The sequence below is a fragment of the Sardina pilchardus genome, chromosome 15 (assembly GCF_963854185.1).
Source record: "Sardina pilchardus chromosome 15, fSarPil1.1, whole genome shotgun sequence".
Taxonomy (NCBI): Eukaryota; Metazoa; Chordata; class Actinopteri; order Clupeiformes; family Clupeidae; genus Sardina; species Sardina pilchardus.
The window spans coordinates 26066451-26086918 of NC_085008.1; the positions used below are offsets into that span (position 1 = coordinate 26066451).

A 20468-nucleotide genomic window follows, 5' to 3' on the forward strand; every position below is an offset into this window, starting at 1 on the left:
CAGCCTTCCCCAGCCGATCTGTCCAGGCTGCCGTCCAACTGGGCCAGGCGGCGGCTTAGCCAAGGCCCCTTATGACCGGCGGGAATTACAGGGCCAACTGGGCTGTATGCTGCCGGGGCCCTCCGCGGCTTGGACCGGTGGCTGTCTGCCCAGGAGAGGAGGCCCGATCTGGGCTTGAGCGTGAGGAGTCCAGGCTGGGCGGGTGGTGCTGGTGCTGGGTTTTTGCCCTGGTCTGGTCATAAAGGTGGTTGTTTGTTTACACTGTCGCCGCAGGACTCCGCGGCCAAGGCTGAGACTCTGCTCTCGCGCTGGACCCTCGGGGTGAGCACTGAGCACCGCTCCTCTAATGCCCCCTAAAGCCACACCCTCCGCCTGGCCCACGCTCTAGCCATGTAGCCACCCCCTACACACGCACACATATGCTCACACACACACACACACATACACGCACACATACACGCACACACACACACACACACACACACGCATGCATGCACTTCCTACACACACATGCACACATACCCACAGACCCACAGACACACATGCACACATGCACACATACACATAGACACGCAGAGATCTGTTGACACGCACAAACAACAAAGTCACTCAATACACACACACATACTCTCAGACGTATGCACACATACAGTACGTTTCCTGCTCAAAGACATTCAGAAACACACACTCTTGCAATTGAACACCTCTCCAAAGCATGTTTGGTTCCAGTTCTCCCACACCAACACACACACACACACACACACACACACACATGTTCCTTCTCAAGTGACCAACACACATTCCTTCCCTAGTGACCTCCTTCCCAAATGTGTGTGTGCACAGGCTTCCTTTCCCTACTGTATGTTAACGCTAGCTTTAGAGTTATGGTTATTTGATTTTATATATACAATAGTATATGAAATAAATAGTTAAAACTGCTCTATAATACAGCAACAGATGACTGATCAGAGAGAATTCCCCCTTGGGGATCAATAAAGTACAGTATCTATCTATTTATCTATCTGGAAGTAGTGCCCCCAGGAAAAGGTCTTGAAGAGGTAATGTTCATGATCCCTGTTTGCTTCAGTGGGACATATGGAAGCACTACAAGCAACAGGCCATGTACATATACAGCACTGATTAAGTATTTCACTACAGTTCAGCAGTGTCTTCATTACAGTTCATGTATTTTACTACAGTTCATCAGTGACCATCTCTAAGGCCCTTCATAATTGAAGTAGGATGGCCAAGTCTCAGCTTTAACTGCATTGCCTTCAAAAGTGTTGTTTAACAACCACCAAAGAGCTTGTAGATTGTTGACTGTGAATCATCATCATCATCATCAGCAGCTGTTCCCTGACAGACACTGCTGTTGCCTCCCAGGAAAAGAAGCCTGTGATTAATAAGTGTGTGAGCCACTATCACCACACTCCTGTCCTGCTCCCACTACTGTGGTTCATAGCTAAACTCTGCAGTGCTCGTGAGGTCACTGCCGGGTTAACTCTTCTACTCTCCTGCCCCTGACACCACCACCCCACCCCCCCTCAGCTATGTCCACTCTCCTCTGTTGTGGTCCTTTGTTGCATGGGAACTGGTCTCAGCACGCCCCCTACTGGATGGTGAATGTGGTAGCCCGAGTGGTGTTCAAGTCTGTTCACCTGAACCTAAACTCCCAAACTGTCTAACTTCTCACCAAGAATGCAGTAACTGTACATTTCTAAAAACATGTTTTTTTTCTCGTTGTTCTCTGGTTTTGTGAAAGGTGTTCGATGTCGTTCCTTGCTCTTGTTCTCCCTATGGACATTGTCTGGTATTCTTTTTCCCCTGTGATGTTTTGGATTGCGACACGTTTTGGATTGCGACACGTAGGGGGAGGGATGTTGCTTATCAGTGGGGGCTGTGGGAACGTCGCCAGCAGGGTGTGTTCACACGCACACACACACACGCGCACGAGCCCTGTTGTTTACGTCCTCTCCGAGGGTGGCATCATCGGTCATTGTGGCGCCGGACGAGCCAGCGTGCGGTGTGCAGCACGGCAGAGGGGGTTGTTTTTGACGCGGGGCTCCCGGCAGCTGAAAGGACGACTAAATCCCCTCACTCACTTCGCTCGCGCACACACACACACACACACACACACACACACGCCAGCGCCCAGGCCTCGGGCCCCAGTGTTCTGGGGAAGCCCCAATCAGACAGAGCACAGAGCCACATACCAGGGCCCCCCCACTCGGCTTTCACTGTGCACGTGTGTGTGTGTGTGTGTGTGTGCGTGTGTGCGTGCGCGGGCGGGCTTAATTTTCTGGGTGTGTATGGGTGTGCATGTATAGTGTCTGTGTTTGTGTAGGAACTTTCATGTCTGTGCATGTGTGTGTGTTAATAGGAGTTTCTGTGCATACATGTGTATTTATGTGTCTGTTGAGATGTGTGTTTTTATACGTTTACTAGTGCTTTGGATCTGTGTGCATGTATTTTTCTCTGTGTGTGTGTGTGTGTGTGTGTCTGTGCATGTATCTGTGTGTGTGTGGTGTGTGTAGCCCTCCAGTCACAACAGCAGGCTGGGCCCACCACCACCACCACCACCACCACCACTGCTGCTACGGCCGCCACAAATCCCCCAGGAAATGGGAACCATTCCTGTGCCATTGAGCTCCACTCCATGCCGGCCGCGTTCATGTGAAGCGGCCCGGGGCGGATATGGGCTCTGGCCTCAGAGCTCAATCCCACAGCTTTCCTGGACAAGCACAGGGATTTCAATTTGGAAATCTTTAGTGATCCCATAAGCGTGTGGCTACCCACAACGTGTGTGTGTGTGTGTGTGTGTGTGTGTGTGTGTTTTGGTCAGGCTGGGTTTATGTGTGTTTTCTGTTGTATATTTTTATGGACTGGCTTCTAGAGCCTATGGAGATCCCATACGCGTGTGTGTCCAATTGGGTCTCTCTGTCTGTGTAAGCTTAAGTCTGTTGTATATTGTGTTGTGTGCTCTGGCTTAGAGAGTCATGGAATGTGTGTGTGTGTGTGTGTGTGTGTGTGTGTGTGTGTGTGTGTGCACACATATTTGCGCACTTGTCCGGATTTACATATGTTGCATGTTCTGTGAGTCCTGCCCATCTCTAGTGATCTGTGTGTGTATTTGTGTGCATGTGTGTTGGTTTTATACACTAACTAAGTGTGTTTGTGTGGGTGTGTATGCTTTTGTGTGTGTGTGTGTGTGTGTGTGTGTGTGTGGTGTAGGTGGCAGTGAGCTTTGATGTTGCTGGAGTTGATCAGCGTAGTGCTAGTCAGTGGTCAAGGCCACTATGCTCGTACAGGAAGTAGGGGAAGGGTTAGCTGAGGACACGCTGAGCTCTGCTGTTCTCACTTAGGTCCTCACTCCACTGAACTTCCTCTTATAGACCCATTCAGCCTGTTTCTAAGGGACTTCCGGTTTATCCATTCATAACCAAGGCAGATACGTTGAAATTTAAATGAATTGGATTTTAAAGTAATGCTCTACAAAACGTTTTTTTATTGTTTTGGTTTTTTTTGCTTTCCCCCTCCCACGTTACCATTAGCTTGTGTTTTTATGCTACCGGAAACGCTTTAGGAACACTCTAGTCTGTTTCTGCAGTTGGAGGGGCCTACCCATACGAATAACTTAGCTGGGTGTTTGAAACAGAAACATAATGAAATGTTCCTTAATTCAACAAAGGAAGTGTCAGGAATGATCAGTTCAGTATCAAGAAGCAACTGTTACAATGAATAGATATGATGTGCTGGGTAGAGGTACTGTATGCTCTGTTCACTCCTGCAGAATGTGTAATTGTAGTAAGACAAGATTGGTAAGTCTTTGAAAGGCTTTGTCTTTCAGATTGTCAGAGAACACTGCTTTGCAACTTGGTAACAAAGCTTTGAAAATCTTTGCTATAGAGTGGCCACTGTCTCGAGGCACATACAATGTCATGTCAATAGTTATGAAAGAAGTCCCAGATTACTCATTTTAAATCCCTTCTGACAGTTTTCTGTTCTGTATCTTTTCCAACTATTATTATTCTTAAGTTATTATTGTTAAGTAACTTAAATGGTGTTTAGTAATCATACTTGATAAGGTGTACCGATTGATATGTGTGAGTGCATGTTCACAAATATGTGTACATTTGATCAGACAAATAGCAGGCGGTATCTCTGCCAAGTCTTCTCACGCCTCTCCATAGGAGCGTACTGGTAGGCTGCTGCCCGTAGCCGTGTTGGCCCCTACCTCTTTCCACTTCTACCAATCGTTATCTCTCCAACAGTCATTTCTAAACTTAAAGGGCCAAAGCCAAAACCTTCAAATGGAATGAAAACGTAACATTCTCTCTTATTGAGTTGTATAAGGCCTTAACGTTACACGGTGTTCTGGGTAACTTGACACTGTAATCTGAGATGTGTACTTTGCATGTTTCAGTTGAGTACCTTGCTTTCATAAGCCACAGTCTTTAGTTATACATGGACTCCCTCTGGTGGTTACCTATGTACTGCTTTTTTCCATCTTCCAAGTCCACATTTTTAATGCTTGATTTAAAACTGGTGTAAACCGTGAGGTAAATTTGATTATATTTACACTTTTCATGAAAAAAGCTACTATGCCATGATGTGGCTGTTCTAATTAGCATGAACACAGCCGTTCCTGACCAGGCCTCTCTCTCTGTGTGTTTGTAGCCGGTAAGGCGGCAGTCTCTCACGGCTCCTTCTCCGAACACAGTCTCCTGGGAGGAGTACATCACGGCAGAAAACGGAAAGTATGGACTCTACTATCTGTCATGCTCAATGCTTAATATACATACTGTACTGTATGCTTAATGTGATCACTTTTGTCAAACTCCTACTACCTGACTGGAAGGCATTATTTAATCTCGGCCTGATTTCATATTACCTAACCTAAACCATACCAAATGCATTTGTCTGATGCTTCTATCAATGGGCCACTCTTACAGGGGAGCTACACCAGGCGTGTAACTGAAGTGTTCCGTTTGAGACGCGTAAAATCCGTTTTCAGCAGACTGGTCACTGGTCTATTTTTTTCTAATGTACGTGCCACTGTCGCGTCTGGTGTAGATACTTCCATTGATAATAGTGATTATTAACTGCTGCAACATACGCTTCACGAACGGAACACTTCAGTTACGTGTCTGGTGTAGCTTCCCTGTTGGGGTTACGTGCATGCTAGCCCTATTCCTTAGCCACTTCGCACCTCCTCAACAACAAGCCAAGAAGACCTCCCATGCCCTCTTCATTAGCCTGTCAATCATTTGTCAACAGCGCTGTCAGTTAGTACTGTATGCCCTTCCTCATTGGCTAATCGGTCCTGTGTTTCTGTCCTTTTGTGTGTGTGTGTGTGTGTGTCTGTGTGTGTCTGTGTTAGAGCTCCTCACTTGGGTAGGGAGCTGGTGTGTAAAGAGAGCAAGAAGGCCTTCAAGGCAACTGTGGCCATGTGTCAAGACTTCCCCCTGGGCATCGAGTCGTAAGTACACTCTTCTCTCTCTCTCTCATCACCACTGAGTTAGTATGACTATACACTATATTGGCAAAAGTTTTGTCCCCTGCCTCGACTTGCATATGAAGTTTAGTGACATCCCGTCATGTTGGAACAGGAAGGGCTCATCCCCGAGCTGGGCTTGGTCCCTTAGTTCTTTTGAAAGGAACTCTGAATGTTTGAGCCAGCATTAACCAAGAGATTTTAGACAATTCCATGCTTCCAACTTTGTGGGAACAGTTTGGGAAAGGCGCCTTCCTGTTCCAACATGACTGTGCACCATTGCATAAAACAAGGCCCATAAAGACGTGTGACCTGACAAATGTGCTTCTGGAAGAATGTTCAAAAATTCCCATAAACACACACTAAGCCGTATGGAAAGCCTTCCCAGAAGAGTTGAAGCTGTTGTAGCGCAAAGGGGGGACCAACGTCATATTAAACCCTATGGATTAAGAATGGGGTGTAGTTCATATGCAAGTCAAGGCAGGTGTAGGTGTATTTTTTACAGTCTATGGTGGACATCAAGTCATAAGTACGCTCTTTTCTCTCTCTCTCTCTCTGTCTTTCATTCATTCTTTCTTTATTTCTTTCTTTCTTTCTCATTTATTTATTTTTCTCTCTTTCTATCTCTCTCTTTTTCTTTCTTTCTTTCTTTCTGTCTTTCTCTCTCTTCTCTCATCACCACTGAGTTATTATATTTTTGATAGTACACAGTCTTCATATGTTATTGTTGGTCTGTGTCTTTCAGGCTGTTAAATATTCTGGAAGTGGTTGCCCCCTTCAAACACTTCAATAAACTCAGAGAATTTGTCCAAATGAAACTCCCTCCTGGCTTCCCTGTTAAACTAGGTAGGTGTGACTTGAACATACGTCTGAACTGTCTTCAATGTGGTTGTGTTTGTGTCTCTTATATATTCTGTCTGTATGTCTGTTTAATAGCATACCTCCTCTGAAAACCTAAAGATTTTGTAAGATAAATGCATATGGCTCACTCTGCTTATGGTTTGGACGTGAGCTATAGCCTGTTTGTTATTTTCTTAAAAAAACAAACAAACAAAAACAACTCAAAAGCATCTAATGTGCACTGCCTCGCCAGCACTTTGAGTCCGAGTTAAGCTTCATGTTTTCCTCCCACTAAGCCTGTGAGTACCAAACACCCTTCCTGGATGGGCACAGGATGTGAGCAGCTAGCGGGCTAAATATAAACCGGCTATGTGTCATAGTCTCCCAGGCGCACAGCAGTTCCTTTCGAAGCCACTCTGCATCCTCTGGACCTGCTCCATCTTTGGATGGGGTGTCATTCGGATGTTGTCATGGCTACAAATGTGAATTGTCATGTTTGGAGCCCCTAAACATGAATGTTTGTGACGTTTACATTTTGTTTTAAACATTTTGTTTTAAAGATGTCTTGAGCAATTTGTCTTGGGCGGAGTGTAAAGTGTAAACGACCGCTGAGACTGCGTGATCCAATGACTCACTTGACATACTTTGCAATATGATTTTCTGATGAATTGAATTCTCGTTAGAGGGAGTGTATGTGTGTTTAAGCAACCTACACGTCGTTACTCATCTTCCTGAACTGGATGATTCTCTTGAATCATAATATTCTCGATCACAAGTCTGAACAAATTGCTTCAAATACTTCACCAGTCAGAGACTACATTTGGTTTTGCGCTTACTACAAAATAGAAATACGTATTTTAGATACATGTAGCATAAATACTGCTCATCCTTGGGTGCAGATGTGTTCCTCCACCAACCAGCAAAAGAAACCCAATGGCTGGCAAATGAGGGTGTTGAACATGTAAATGGCCCACAGCAATCTGCTGACGTCGCCTGTTGTACAGACACTCATTTTGTGAGAGAATGCTGTCGCACAATTTTCCAAGTTGATGATGGTGACACATTTGTCTGTTAGCCGCGTAGGATAAGGCTATGGTGCTGCTGCCACATAATATGGCTCTGCTACTGCTGCAGTTTTCCCCATGTCCTCTGTGTCTCTGCCATCTTTCCATGCAGTGCCCAGGCTGCTGCCAACTCGGGCTCAGATCCTCTCTACCATAGCTATACTGTAGGAAGCAGGACGTTTCTTGGTCCAGGCCATATGGTGCTAGTCCTGTGCCAGTCTACCACTAGTTGGTTGTTAGTTTGTACTACAGTATACTGATGCATGTTCCATGCCGCTGCTTCTTTTTTTAAACGCTATGTGTGTTGTTGTCTATGAAACAACAACACCTGATCATCATTTTACATACTGTAGTGCTTTATCTAGATACCCCAACGTGCGGTATTTACAGTGAAGGGGGTGGGCCGGGGAAACTTCACCTCAATCAACACCGATGTGTAGCGCAAATCAGGTTGTTGCCAATTGCGGTCGCGAGTGAGTTGTGAGTAAACCCATAACACTGAAGAGGGCTGTGTTTGCCTCTAACTTCTGTCAACGCTTCTCTGTCCAGACATCCCGGTGTTCCCGACCATCACCGCCACGGTGACCTTTCAGGAGTTCCGCTACGACGAGTTTGAGGACTCCTTCTTCACCATACCCAGTGAATACAAAGAGGATCCCAACCGGTTTCCTGACCTTTGAACCCGCGACCCTAACAACCGAGAGAGAGAGAGGGAGACCCAGAGCGGACTAAAAGGACTGCTTATGGACTCACAGAAGGGCATTGATGCCAGTGTGTTCTTAACGGGGTGAAATAACATAGGGAGCTCTTTTTTTTATATATTATGGATGTGGTGTATGTAATGTTTGATGGTAAAAAGGAATATGTTGAATGGTAAAAAGGAATATGTTGAATGGTAAAAAGGAATATGTTGAATGGTAAAAGGGAATATGTTGAACTGACCTGTAGCGAAGCACTGAAGCAAAACAACTGCACAAACCGACAGACAGACAAACAGACAGACAAGCACTGCTCCTCAATGTGGGGCAAGAAGGGTATGTGTGTGCGAGTGTGTGTGTGTGTGTATGTGTGCGTGCATGTATGTGTGTACCATGAACCTTGGCACCATCCTAATGCACTACATTGCAAAACCTTGTGCCGAGTGTCAATCGGCAACCAAGAGGTGCTCTCCAACGGACCTATTTAATGCTACCGGTACTGTGTTCAGTACTGCGTTCAGTACTGCGTTACTCTGAAACACAAGGCTAAAGGCCATGGAAACATGAGTGTGTTTTCCTCTCCCCTTAATGGATGGCACGGTCTTCATCACCTTAGATGTGAGCAAAGGTGGCATTATAAAGGATTTATGTAAGCCTTTGTTTGTTTTTTTCTTATATACTTTTTGTAAGAACTGTGTTACAAATAGTGGGATACACTTTAAAGGACGGGAACATAATCAAAGGAGTTGTACATTTTCAAGAAGATGTATATGGGTGAGAATGGGTATATGTATATGGGTGAGTGATTGATGGAATAGCGTCATGACATGTAATGTAAATAGAATTTCTACAGATAAGGAAAGCCTTTTTTCTGTGTGCAAGGGGGGGACTTACCCCTTTACCTCCCACCCTCCTACCCACCCCCCCCATTCTTGCCCTTTCTGTTTGTCTTTTCTTCTGTTATTAAAGAGCGGGAACTGAGCTTTTTTCGGGTTGGTCACTGGTACTTTTTATGCCAAGGGTATTGGAATATTGTGTTGGGATGTCTGGTTGTTGTGTCATGGCTGCTGTTGCTGCTCTCCATACAAGGGCTGTGTGATGGAGGACTTCCCCCCCCCCCACCCCCCACCCCCTAGACCTCTCGTCCCACTTTAGACATTTTATTCCCCCTCAATCATTTTTATTCCCCCTCAATCATTAGGGGAAACAATCCTAAAGAATATACGTGTAATCCCTTTGAGAATATACGTGTACAGTCACTTTAATTTCCTCTGAAACTAAGCAACATCCCTAAAAGGTTTCTTCATTTGGAAACCGACTACCTGAAGTTCTCCTAAACCTGTTGGTAAATGGATGCCAACTGCTTAATAACTGTCCCTTATTCACTGCACAAGTTGACCTAATATTGCCTCATGAAGTACCTAAGAGTGAGGATTTCTGTTTGGTAGTGTACCTCCTTCACTGCAACAGAGTGTATGTATATGTATTATGATATGCATTGTTTAATGTTATTTTTCCATGCAAAAGCACTGTGGGAGTCATCACCTTTGCGGGGTGTGCTGTGGTGGGGCTAAACCCTGACGTTCGCCTACTCAATGGTAGTGAATGATCAGGTGGATCTGTGTCAACTTGGGAGAAAGGTTTCTCACAAAATGTCTATTAACTATGATTCATTTTCTGTCCAATGGATGTAAAGCATAGTCAATGGACAATAACAACTGAATGAATGAAACCGTTCAAGTATAATGCCTACATGTGTAAAGCTAACATTCTTAATAACTGTAGTGTACCAGGTGCTGGGGCTGTATTATCTCTACACACAAACATGACTGATTTTTGCTGAATGCTTTGAGACACACTGATGAAGCACCAGCAAAGTTTATATCTCAATAGCCCCCCGACCCCCCACCCCGCTTGTCACAGTTGCCCTGACTTGCTTAAAGCGTCCCTCAAACTTTTTATCTTCACCGGTCTCGGCCTGCAATCACTTAGTTGCCTCACTACAGGTTAGTGACGCAAATAGTTAGTCATTTGAAATGCTAGCTTCTTCCCCGTTGGTGCCCACCTGTAAGTTTTCTACGTTCCCCCCCCCCCAGACACTGGGCCAGACCTGACCTGCTGCTGGCCACTCTGGGCTGGTTAGCTTTGCGCTGTGGCTTCACTTTAGCTTTAAGCTTCACTTCAGAGTGTGGGCGTACTCCTTCCTGTAATTGCCTGGGACACACACACACACGGGACACACTCCACACTGCAGGCTGCCCGCACTGCACCCAAAACTTGTATACCCTCACCTTTTTTTCATAAAAACTTGTACTTAATAAAAATGTTCAAGCAACTAAGGAAAAATAATGGTCTTACTCTCCTGGTTTGTTTGTGCTCATGGTGGAATGACAAGTCACATTTGAAGAATAAAAGATGTTGTCTAAGTTGAAGCACAACTTTGTAATTTTCAGGTGTAGTTACAGTTTTTCTCAAATGCTAAAACACATTTCACAAACGTTTCCTCCATGTTCCCCAATGTAAAGCTACATAAGCACAACCACACCTTCTCACTTCAAAACTCAAACTTTCACACCAAGAGCAGCTCGAAGCTTTCAAAAAATGTAAACACTATACACATCATTACACACTACACCAAAACAATTGAAAACACAATGCTCAATTTGTGAGCAGGTTCTTTGTTTCATAACTGCTCATGCATATTTTATTTAAAAAAAACTTTAGAGTAACGGATCTTCTTAGATCTTTGCAGAGGATTAGGCATTTGAAGAGTTATTTTCCAAAACGCTATATCCACCATTTTACTAATGAATTTTCATAAATATATTAATAATAATACATAATATATACAATTTTGTTTTTCAAGTAATCTCAGTGAAACTGTATTGGGTTATGTTTAGTTACAGTAATTTATCTTTACTCAATAAAAACAAAACAAATGCATTTTTATTGATATTACCTGAAAAACACAATTATGTAAATACAGTAACATGATTTGTTACAGTACAGTAATGTTGTCAAAAATGGATTTAGCGTTTTGGAAAAGAGCTCTTCATTTAGAGTTTCATATGAAGAGTACAGAAAATTCTGCAAGTACACTACTGTAACACAACTCAATGCAAAAAAACAGAATCTATTGCACACAACAGTACTCTTGAAAACATGATCAGGGTGTGGGTTCTTTTATTTTCTTCATTCACACCACACACCACAGTCACTGTGTGCATTAGCAACAAGTGTCTTAATTTTTGAGTCGTGTGTAATAAATGACGCCAGGTGTGTTCATTGTGTTCAGTTATAGCTGACTGTGGCAAGCATTTTGCATCACATGAGCTTTCATTTGAGAATATGTTTTGCAACATGTGCTTATGAGAAGAGGATTGTGTTTTGTGAATTGTGTCTTCATGTGAAATGTGTTAATGGTAATGAAAAATTGTGGCTAGATTTAGTAAATGTGTTTAGTCATTGTTTAGTCATTTGGTTTAGAGGATTGGCTTTTGTGTTTTAGCATTTGAGAAAAACTGTAATGACATGTTTTTAAAGAAAGGAGACATATACTTTGAATTTTTGGTTTTTAATTTCATGGTAAAACATGTTGCAATGAGTGCTACCTAATTAACAACCATTCATTTTTACAAACAGGAAATGGAAGGAGAGAAGAACACAAAAGCCAAAAAGATCCATTCAGTCTGAAAAAAGCCGAGACCAATACCAGGTCAATCTACATACGCACTGAACCTAAAGAAATCTCACCGGTCACCAAGACTTGTGGAGTTTTAATTACAGTCTAAAGATGAGTAACACAGAAGCACTTTCAGTCTTGAATAGGAAAGGCCCCTCATAGGCTACAGGAAGTTAGCGTGAATAAGCTCTGCTCACTCGCACCCTCATCATTGACAAATTATATAAACTCAATCACATTTCTTCTTAACATAACCATTTTTTTCCATTTTTTTTTATTTTTTATTATTCATCCTCAAATATACAAATAAGCAAATTGTTTTGAACATGCTCTAAGGTAACTTACTAGTAATAAGATATACAGTAGAACAGTATGTATCCCCCCGTCATAACGAGGGAGAACGAGATCACTGGCTCTAAAAATCCCAAAAGCGCAAGGTATGGTATTTAAGAAGACGGCAGGGTAGCCTGCGTGTCCAGTAGTTGAGAAAGGGGTGGTGGGGTTGGGGATAGGGTGGTTGTCATGGTGACGGGGGGGACTAGCGGTCAGTCGCTCATCTCCATGTCTTCGTCCTGCTGGTCCTCGCTGGTGCCCTCGGAGCCCTTGGCCGCCTCCTCCTCTTCCTCGGCGTTCTCCTGCACGGGCTCCTGGGATTGGGGCGAGTGGGCCGAGTCGGAGCCTTTGTCTCGCTCCTCTTCCTCTTTGTCGCTGTCGTAACCCTGCTCCTCTTCGTCGTAATCTCTGGTCACCTGGCAATCAGAAACAGACAGGATCTGTAGGAGTGTAAAAGCAAGTTTAAAAAGGTGCCGTGTCTCTCATTTTGAGCATTTATGTAATTCTGCAGACAACAAAACACTACCATTGTTACGTATAACTGTTTCCCTGCTGCTTATTTTGGTATCGGTTCCTTTCTGAAGTTTTGACAAATGTCAGCGTATGCACAAAACATATAAAATACATGCAAAAGGGATACATACATATTGACAGACCTTCCTAATTTTATCATTACTGTAGACCACAGCTAACAGTGTACTTGTCCACATGAAAGGTGATGATTGTACAATACTACAATACTAGTCCAAAACAAAGTATACTAAGTATCTTGATAACTAGAAGGTCAGGTAGGTTTCAGTAAAAGCCCAAACACACTGTTCCACCCGGCGTTGATGTTTTGTTACCTTGACGTCGCCTTTCTCGCTGTCTGACTTGCGCTCCCTCTCCTTGTCCTTGTCCCTGCTCTTCTTCTTGCTGGGCGAGCGCTCCCGTTTGTCCCGGCTGCGGTCGCGGTCGTCCTTCCGGTCTCGCTCCCGCTCCCGCTCACGCTCCTTGTCCTTCTTCTTCTCCTTCTTGTGCCTGTGGACGTAGCGTGTGGCACAACGCACAGTTAGTGAGGTCACACTGGACTTACAGTCATCATTGACTCATTCATTCACTCAGTCAGTACAATGTTTCCAAGGCTCCAATGTCTCCAAGGCATCTTTTAAAGCATTGATTTTTCTAGTCTAATATGTTACGTTAATATGGTATTCCACATGAATGGTGAATTTTACTGTGACAGGTGGAATGAGCCTCTCCAGGCAGACCCATACATTTAATTTTACTTTTGCTAACATTACTATACAGCATCTAGCATTCAACATACATAGCATTGAGGGAAGTCTGTACTCTCAGAGTGATCCTCTAGACAAGTACAGTAGGTGTTCTCCCAGAGTGCTGAAGCCATGATCTTCACATCATAAGCATCTTCCTGAAATAGTCACTCTGGCGACAGAGCCACTGGAGCACATGGATGTCTGCACAACTCGGCTAGGATGCATCTGGTCCAGGCTCAGTGCTTACCTTCTGGGCGAGGGGGACCTGGACAGTTTGCGGCGAGGCGATCGGGACTTTTTGGGCGATCGGGAGGCACTGCGGCTCCTCCTGTGTCGTCTTCTAAAATGAGACAAACACATGAACATCAGCCAGTCAGTCGTGGATTAGCAGTTGCATATTGTCCTATCAGTCCAAAAAATAAAGTGCATTTTGGCATTGAATTTGTATGGAATGCTATGTAATCCTAGCCTGGTTGTAAACCAGACCCTGGAATCTTTCAGATTAAAGGTATACTATGCAGGATTGGCGATTTCATCGCCGGTTTCGCTTTCACTTTTCATTTTCGCTCGCATATTTCTCTGCAGAGCTTCCCCTACAGCTTTAGCGTGTATATTTGACAAAACTCCTCAATCAGTCAGTCTGCCGTGCCTTTTCATGAGACTTTACATGACACTTCCTGGAGTAGAGCATGGGTGCGTGCCCGGTGTCTCCTGAAGTTGCAAGTGTGGTTTTACCGCTACAGACCACTAGAGCGGCCAAAAAAACACCGTTTGACCGGTAATGACCCATTTAATCATATATAACAGTATGGAACGAATTGATTAACTGAAAAACGTTGCATAGTATACCTTTAAGGGTCTGGCCACGAATACTGTAATGGCCTAACTCGAGGGGAGGCACCAAGCGTGCATTTGAAAATCTCACAGCACACAATTGGATAACAGCAGACCAATGTTTACTCTGATTCCGCCCTTCGACACAATCGGATAACACTACGACCAATGTGTACTGAGTTTGAACGATGCACCCTTGTAATATAACTGGCACAATAAGTTGCTTTGGATAGAAGCGTCTGCTAAATGAATAAATGTAAATGTAATTTACTAGAGACAAACCAACAAGTTAAGAAATCATAACCTGTTTTTTTTTTGTCCAAAAAAAGTGATAATTGAAAAAAATCCTCAATTATCATTTAATGTAAAACGAGTTCTATTAGGAATAAAATTCCTCACATACAGTACTTGCTCATTTTACTTGGCTACTTCAGAAATGTCTCGAAAAATAATGACGCGGACATTTTCATTCAAGACCACAGGCAGACCACAGAAGAAGTAGGTCATGCTATGAGCAGGCCCATCTGTCTTAGAAAGAAACCCTTTTTTCTTAATGATCCTGGCATATAACGGACAGTCTGTTTCCTTACCGACTGATGCTCCGAGATCGCCGGCCGCTGCTGTAGCTCTTGGGTGGCGTCTTGGAGCGCTTGCGAACCTTCTCCTCTTTCCTCCTGTCCCTGAAACGGTCAAGACATTTCAACATCTACTCTCCCAATTAACTTTTAGCAGACAACTTTACAACCACAAGGAAATATGTTTATTTTCTGTTTATTTTAAAGCCACAGTAGGGCATATTTTGATGGATTAAGTTCTATTAGGTCACACTGGGCAATACTGTATCATTTATTTTGTCATTTCTTTTGAATCTTTAGAAGTTCATTCATTCACTCACCCAGTAAACACATTTTTGCTTAGTTTACGATCACAATTAAGATTAACATTTAATTTATTTCATGGCTGCTGGCAAATGACATACAGCGCACACACAGATACACACACACACACACAGCCCGGTCAACAGGTACAGGTATGTGAGAGGAGAACGCACCTGGACCTGCTGTGGGAGCGTCTGCCCCGGTCCTTTGAGTGAGACCTCCTCCTCCTGGGACTCTTGGACCTCCTCCTGCTTCTGGAGCGAGAGCGTCGTCTGGACCGGCTCTTGGAGCGCCTGCGGCGGGAAAACAAGGCTCAGCAGGCAGGAACACAAGCATATGGCCTTCAGACTTCGACAGTGCTGTGTCAGGGAGGGCAACAGCTACAGTACCTGTGTCTGGAACGAGAGCGAGACCTCCGCCGGCGTGACCTTGACCTGGACCTTGAATGTTTCCGTTTGTCGTCTTTCTTGTCTGCAAGGAAAAGGTTGGGTTTTTTTCTCTTTCTAAATCTAAGACAATAATGCCCGAGACATACTTGTGCTTATACTGTACATATCATCATCATCATCATCAACGAAACAGGAGCATAAGCAAAACTCACTTCCAGGCTCAATGGCTGCTGATATCAGTGACTGTGCTTCTCTGACACGCTTCATGGCTTCCTCGATCTCCTTGTTAGCTGCATCGGCCTTCAGGCCGGGGTTCAGATTCAGCCCTGCCGCCATCGGATTCAACCTGGGTAGTTAAGGAAGAACACTCTAACTAGTAAATAAAGGATAAACAACTGAATGAGTGTTGTAAAGTGTTTGGTATTGATATCTGAGGCAATCAGAGCGTTATTGCTTACTTAGGATCCACAGAGGTCATCAGCTTCAGAAGCTGGTCGGCAGACAGGGACTGAGGACACATGAAAATCAAAGTATTGTAATAGTGGTAGTAGTAGTAGTAATAATGATAATAACAACAACAATAATAATACAGCTAATATATATATATATATATATATATACATACACACATATGTTAATATTATATGTTATTACACTTTTTTGGCATCCTATTTATATGATATACTGTATAAGCAACTCTTGATTAACTTTTAGACAAACGCTGAATTACAAAATCATGAAGCCCATAGGGAACATCCAGTGCAGTCAGTGGCATTCAGGGTTTCTCACCTGGGGGTTCATGTTGGGCCCAGGCATCCCTAGAGCTGCCATAGTGGGGTCCATGTTGGGGCCGCCGAGACCACCGAGAGGAACTCCTCCCATCTGCCACATAGACATCCCATGAGACCTTGCCGTTTCTGACAGCAGGAAGTGCGCTAACAACATGCTATGCTAACTGGGGATGACTACCAGTACATCAACAATGTTCGCAGGACTTAAAGCAAAGAAAATGTCTGAGCCTGCAGTTAATAAGATGTCATTTAGGTCTGTCAGCCTATTGCCCATTTTCAATCCTAAAACAGCCCAGCTCATGTCTGAATTCAGGCTTAGAGCCTTTATACCTTAAGCCCTGTGCATGGATGAGTATTTGAGTTTAGATGAACAGATGAATATGTAAAACATTTTGAGACTCACAGATGCCATTGGGTTCGGAGTGGGCAAGAGCCCTCCACCTGGTAGCAATCCCGCGACAGCATTGGCTGGGGCCAGAAGTGACAGAGCTTTTGATTCGTCAGGAATCACGCCTGCAAAGGACCATAAGAGTAAGAATCAACTCACACCCATGAACATGTGGACTATAAAGACACACACCCACACACACACATACAGTACATACATACAAACAGACCCGCAAAAAGGGTCTCCTCACAGTCAGGTTCTACACAAATTACACATTTGCTCAAAACTGGGACCCTGGTAAACAGTACGATTGCATTGTACTACACAAAATGTCACTAAACACACTGCCAAGATGTTATCACCTGAACTTGTTTTTTTAAGTCATGAACCAAATGAAAGCAAGCACAGCCGGCAGTCCAGTGGGATGTGCTCTCAAGTTTCATAAGATGTTTTATGAACAAGCGATTCGATTCGCGTCGGCTGCTTCGCTACAAAGCACACAAACACATCAAGATAGACAAAACAGGGTTTATAACTTCGGAGTGACACAGCAAATTCAAAATGCATGACTACAGGCTAAAAAAGAAAAAAAACTTACCATTACAGAGAGACAAATAAAAAAAATGTAAAAAGAAAAAATCTAATTATTATTTCATGGGCTTTTGCTGGTGTTAATGTTGCCAGGACTAACATATACTAACATGAAACTCTTATGAGGAAAAAATTATAAAGCCAACACACAGCTGCTTGCTACAATTCTCTTTAAAAAACGTAAGAGTTTAGTCTATGCTCTAAATGAGAAGAGACCTCTGCAGTGCCTTGAGTGTCTGCAATCAAGGCCAGCAAAAGCCCCCTAACTGATATACACACACAGTGTGGGACGAGTGCTAAAGAGAAGAAATAACAGAAAAGGTGAAGAAAAATATAGAAGTCTTGTGAGATGAATGACATCCGTGGATGTATGTGCAATCTGAAATCAATTGCATTTAACTGTGTTTTGTTTGATTGTTTGTTTGTTTGTTTGTTTGTTGTTGTTTTTTATGTTTAGTTTTGCTTTCTGTCTGTTTTCATGAAGAACACAACAAAGAGAACAGAGAACACTTGAGAAACGGGACAAGCTGCAGACAAAACGGTTGGGTGGCATTTTCTGCGCGGGCCAGGTATTTAGGACTGGCTGAACCAGGAAAAAGAACTGTAAAACACAACAACAAAAAAAGAAAACCACCGTTAAGAACATCTTTCGCTGTAGCCACGCCTCCGGATTCATTTGGAGAGGATCACTTAAAAAAACATTCTACTGCAATTTACACTGCTTTGACCGAGGTCTCTTTATTAGTGCACTTAGTAGAAGGGTGGCAGAAAAATGCTTTCAATGGGATGTACCATAGAGAGCATGGAGGGAAAACACCTTAATAACAAACCTCAGACAAAACAAAGGACATGATAGCAAACATGCAGAGGGTTGTTTCACCCAAATGTAACACCCACACCATTTAGTGTAGTTGCATGCTCTTCAATTTATTATGGAAATATAAAACAGATAAGTGTTTCATCTGGATTAAGGCTATGATTGTGTGCATCTCTCTTTAGGGTGCACTCTGTCCATCTCTGAGTTGGCATGATTAAATCTTAAAGATGTGTTAAAACAGAGATAGAGACTGCATATACAGGATATCGTCTGTTGAACGCATGTTGCCCTTTAAGCTTTACAATCCTCAGGAGGCACACCTTTCAACCATCAACCAGCTGGAGATTCAATTTTCTGGTCTGCTACGAAAATCACACAAAATGACAAAGAGACAGAGTTGAGCAAAGAGTTTCAAATGTAACAAGGCGTGACACGTGCTGCATATGGAGGCCAGGGCTCTGTTTGTCTCCTTGTTTCCATACAAAGTTGCTTCCATTTAGACCAAACATTTGAGGGAACAATGTTCAGCAAAATCCTACTAACTGATATTACGACAACATGCTTTGGCATTACCAACGCTAGTCTTGATATTCATAGAGTACAATACATGGACTGCACAGAATACAAGTTATGATTGGAGTGCAACTCCAGCATGGATTTGTTAGACACAAACAACAGAAGGTGAAACACCTACCTTCAGCAAATGGGACGACAATCAAGGCTCTGTCCACGAAGACTGTGTTAGTCAAGTGCTGGGATACGCCAACGGATTCAGACTCGAGGAACTTTACAAAACAGACACGTGAAGTCACAGGCAAGGGAGAATCACTGGAAGAAAATATAAATGCTTTTGCAAGAAATACACACAAAGTTCCTCAGTATATCCGGTAACTCACACAAAAGGGTTTCAAACAATGCTATACAATATTTGAATGGCAATGATTATTTCATCAACTACTTTGTTGTCTATTGTACTCTAGATACACTGGACATTCAACAACCAAATGGAAATCATTGAATCTCCAGAGGAGCTGTCTTGGTTTTGCCAATGATGTCCCAGTGTGGGATGTCATGGACGTCCTACCTTAACTGCAGTTATGACGTGCAGCCAGATATATTCGACAGGTGAAAAACAGCAAAAGCACAAAATACATGTGTTAGCTCTTTGCCGTCGCACCAAAACTAACCTTGTGTCACTGTCAACTTGCATTCTAAGTAGACTACAACCTTCACGCTATCCCAAGCACTACTAGGTATTTCACCTAGATGTCTACTGTACGTGCACTCATGAACATTAACTTGAACATCAGCTGTCTCGTGCAAAAGACTCATAACTACCTAAGTAGGTATGACCATTAATACGTAGCAGCTAGCTAGATTGAGACAGCGTTAGTTCACTTACCTTAGCCAATCGCCAAGTTATGAAACGTTAGTTTCATATACAACGTCTATTAACGTTACTGAATGGCAAGAGTCAATCTTATCTACGTAAAACTAATGTTAGGTCGTTGGTAGTGAATCATAATCAAGATAAGACGTGATAGAATGCCTCCAGAGTCAATGGGTAGTCGGTATAAGACATAAGCTACCCAGCAGGCGATCATTTTGGCGTTAAGACAATTAAATTCATGTTAGATTGTTTGCATTGACGTCTGCTGGGTCTCGATGGATGTAACATTACTTGCCAGACCTGGCACATAAATCTAGACTACTTAATATCTGTACTAATAAAAGTATATATAAATAACTAACGTCAGGTTTTCATAATGTTAGCTGGCAAAGTAAGTGATGTGAACTGATAGTGGGATCACTGCAGAGTTCAGGTCAAGATCATATATCATGTCAGCTAGCATTAACGTTTATGAATGACAGCCAGTAGCTGGGTTGCTAGCTAAGCAAATTGACATTAGCACTCAATCGCCACCATTCCTGTCGCGTCAGGCAGATAAGGTACTCACTCGGGTGGAAACAGCTTCAACTCTTCGATATTCCCCAGGAATCCGAAGAGTGTCCTCATCTGTTCAGAGGTTGTGCTTGGAGACACATTTGTCACCTGAATTACGTTAGTCGTTGAGCTCATTTTCGTTTTCTTGCTGGTCGCCGAGGGCTAATGTTAGCTAGCTGCCTAGCCAACAATGTCAGCAACCAGGCTAACTAGTTGGCTGTATCTACAAACTTACACAACAATATGAAATAATATCAGGCTAAACAGCTAGCGATACTCGTGTATTGGTGATACTCTACTACTGCAACTGCACTTGCATACCGATTAATAACAAAATTGCGGCCTGAAATTTACCAGCAGGGCTTTCGGCGGCCTTTTCCCTAACAGCAAAACGTGACTTTTGACAGTGAAACATCATTCAGCGTTTCAAATTAAAAGTAGTTTATTTTAGAATGACTGTGCAGT

The 20468-nt window shown here is 43.3% G+C and overlaps 2 protein-coding genes across 4 annotated transcripts in view; one reads left to right on the forward strand and one right to left on the reverse strand.

The window, feature by feature from the left end:
* Positions 1-9085, forward strand: part of LOC134102245 (ankyrin repeat domain-containing protein 13C-like) — a 31301-nt gene extending 22216 nt beyond the window's left edge. Inside the window, exons 10-13 of the mRNA XM_062556291.1 lie at positions 4678-4757; positions 5381-5479; positions 6240-6340; positions 7948-9085. Coding sequence (XP_062412275.1) covers positions 4678-4757; positions 5381-5479; positions 6240-6340; positions 7948-8078 — 411 coding nt within the window. The 3' untranslated portion in view covers positions 8079-9085. The remainder of the gene's footprint in view (positions 1-4677; positions 4758-5380; positions 5480-6239; positions 6341-7947) is intronic.
* A 2569-nt stretch (positions 9086-11654) lies between these two features.
* On the reverse strand, positions 11655-20409 carry srsf11 (serine and arginine rich splicing factor 11). 3 transcript variants are annotated; one of them, XM_062556295.1, is made up of 12 exons: positions 20017-20409; positions 18753-18886; positions 16666-16775; positions 16261-16353; positions 15930-15979; positions 15684-15817; positions 15472-15553; positions 15256-15375; positions 14795-14884; positions 13618-13710; positions 12957-13131; positions 11655-12527 (listed from the first exon to the last, which is right to left on the reverse strand). In XM_062556295.1, the coding sequence occupies exons 1-12, from the start codon at positions 20136-20138 to the stop codon at positions 12324-12326; spliced, it is 1407 nt and encodes a 468-aa protein (XP_062412279.1). In that variant the 5' UTR covers positions 20139-20409; the 3' UTR covers positions 11655-12323. The 3 variants fall into 3 exon arrangements, with proteins under 3 accessions (XP_062412279.1, XP_062412278.1, XP_062412280.1); XM_062556294.1 differs by having other exon boundaries at positions 11655-12551; XM_062556296.1 differs by lacking the exons at positions 18753-18886; positions 20017-20409 and adding an exon at positions 17013-18738 and having other exon boundaries at positions 11655-12551.
* Between the last annotated feature and the right edge of the window lie 59 nt (positions 20410-20468).

Excerpts from the sequence above, each read along its gene's own strand:
- srsf11 (XM_062556294.1), bottom strand. The coding sequence starts at position 20,138 with ATGAGCTCAACGACTAACGTAATTCAGGTGACAAATGTGTCTCCAAGC. Across the intron at positions 16,776-18,752 it reads TGTCGTCCCATTTGCTGAAG|GCGTGATTCCTGACGAATCA; the intron begins GTAGGTGTTTCA and ends GGTCCTTTGCAG. Across the intron at positions 16,354-16,665 it reads CTCCGAACCCAATGGCATCT|ATGGGAGGAGTTCCTCTCGG; the intron begins GTGAGTCTCAAA and ends TCTATGTGGCAG.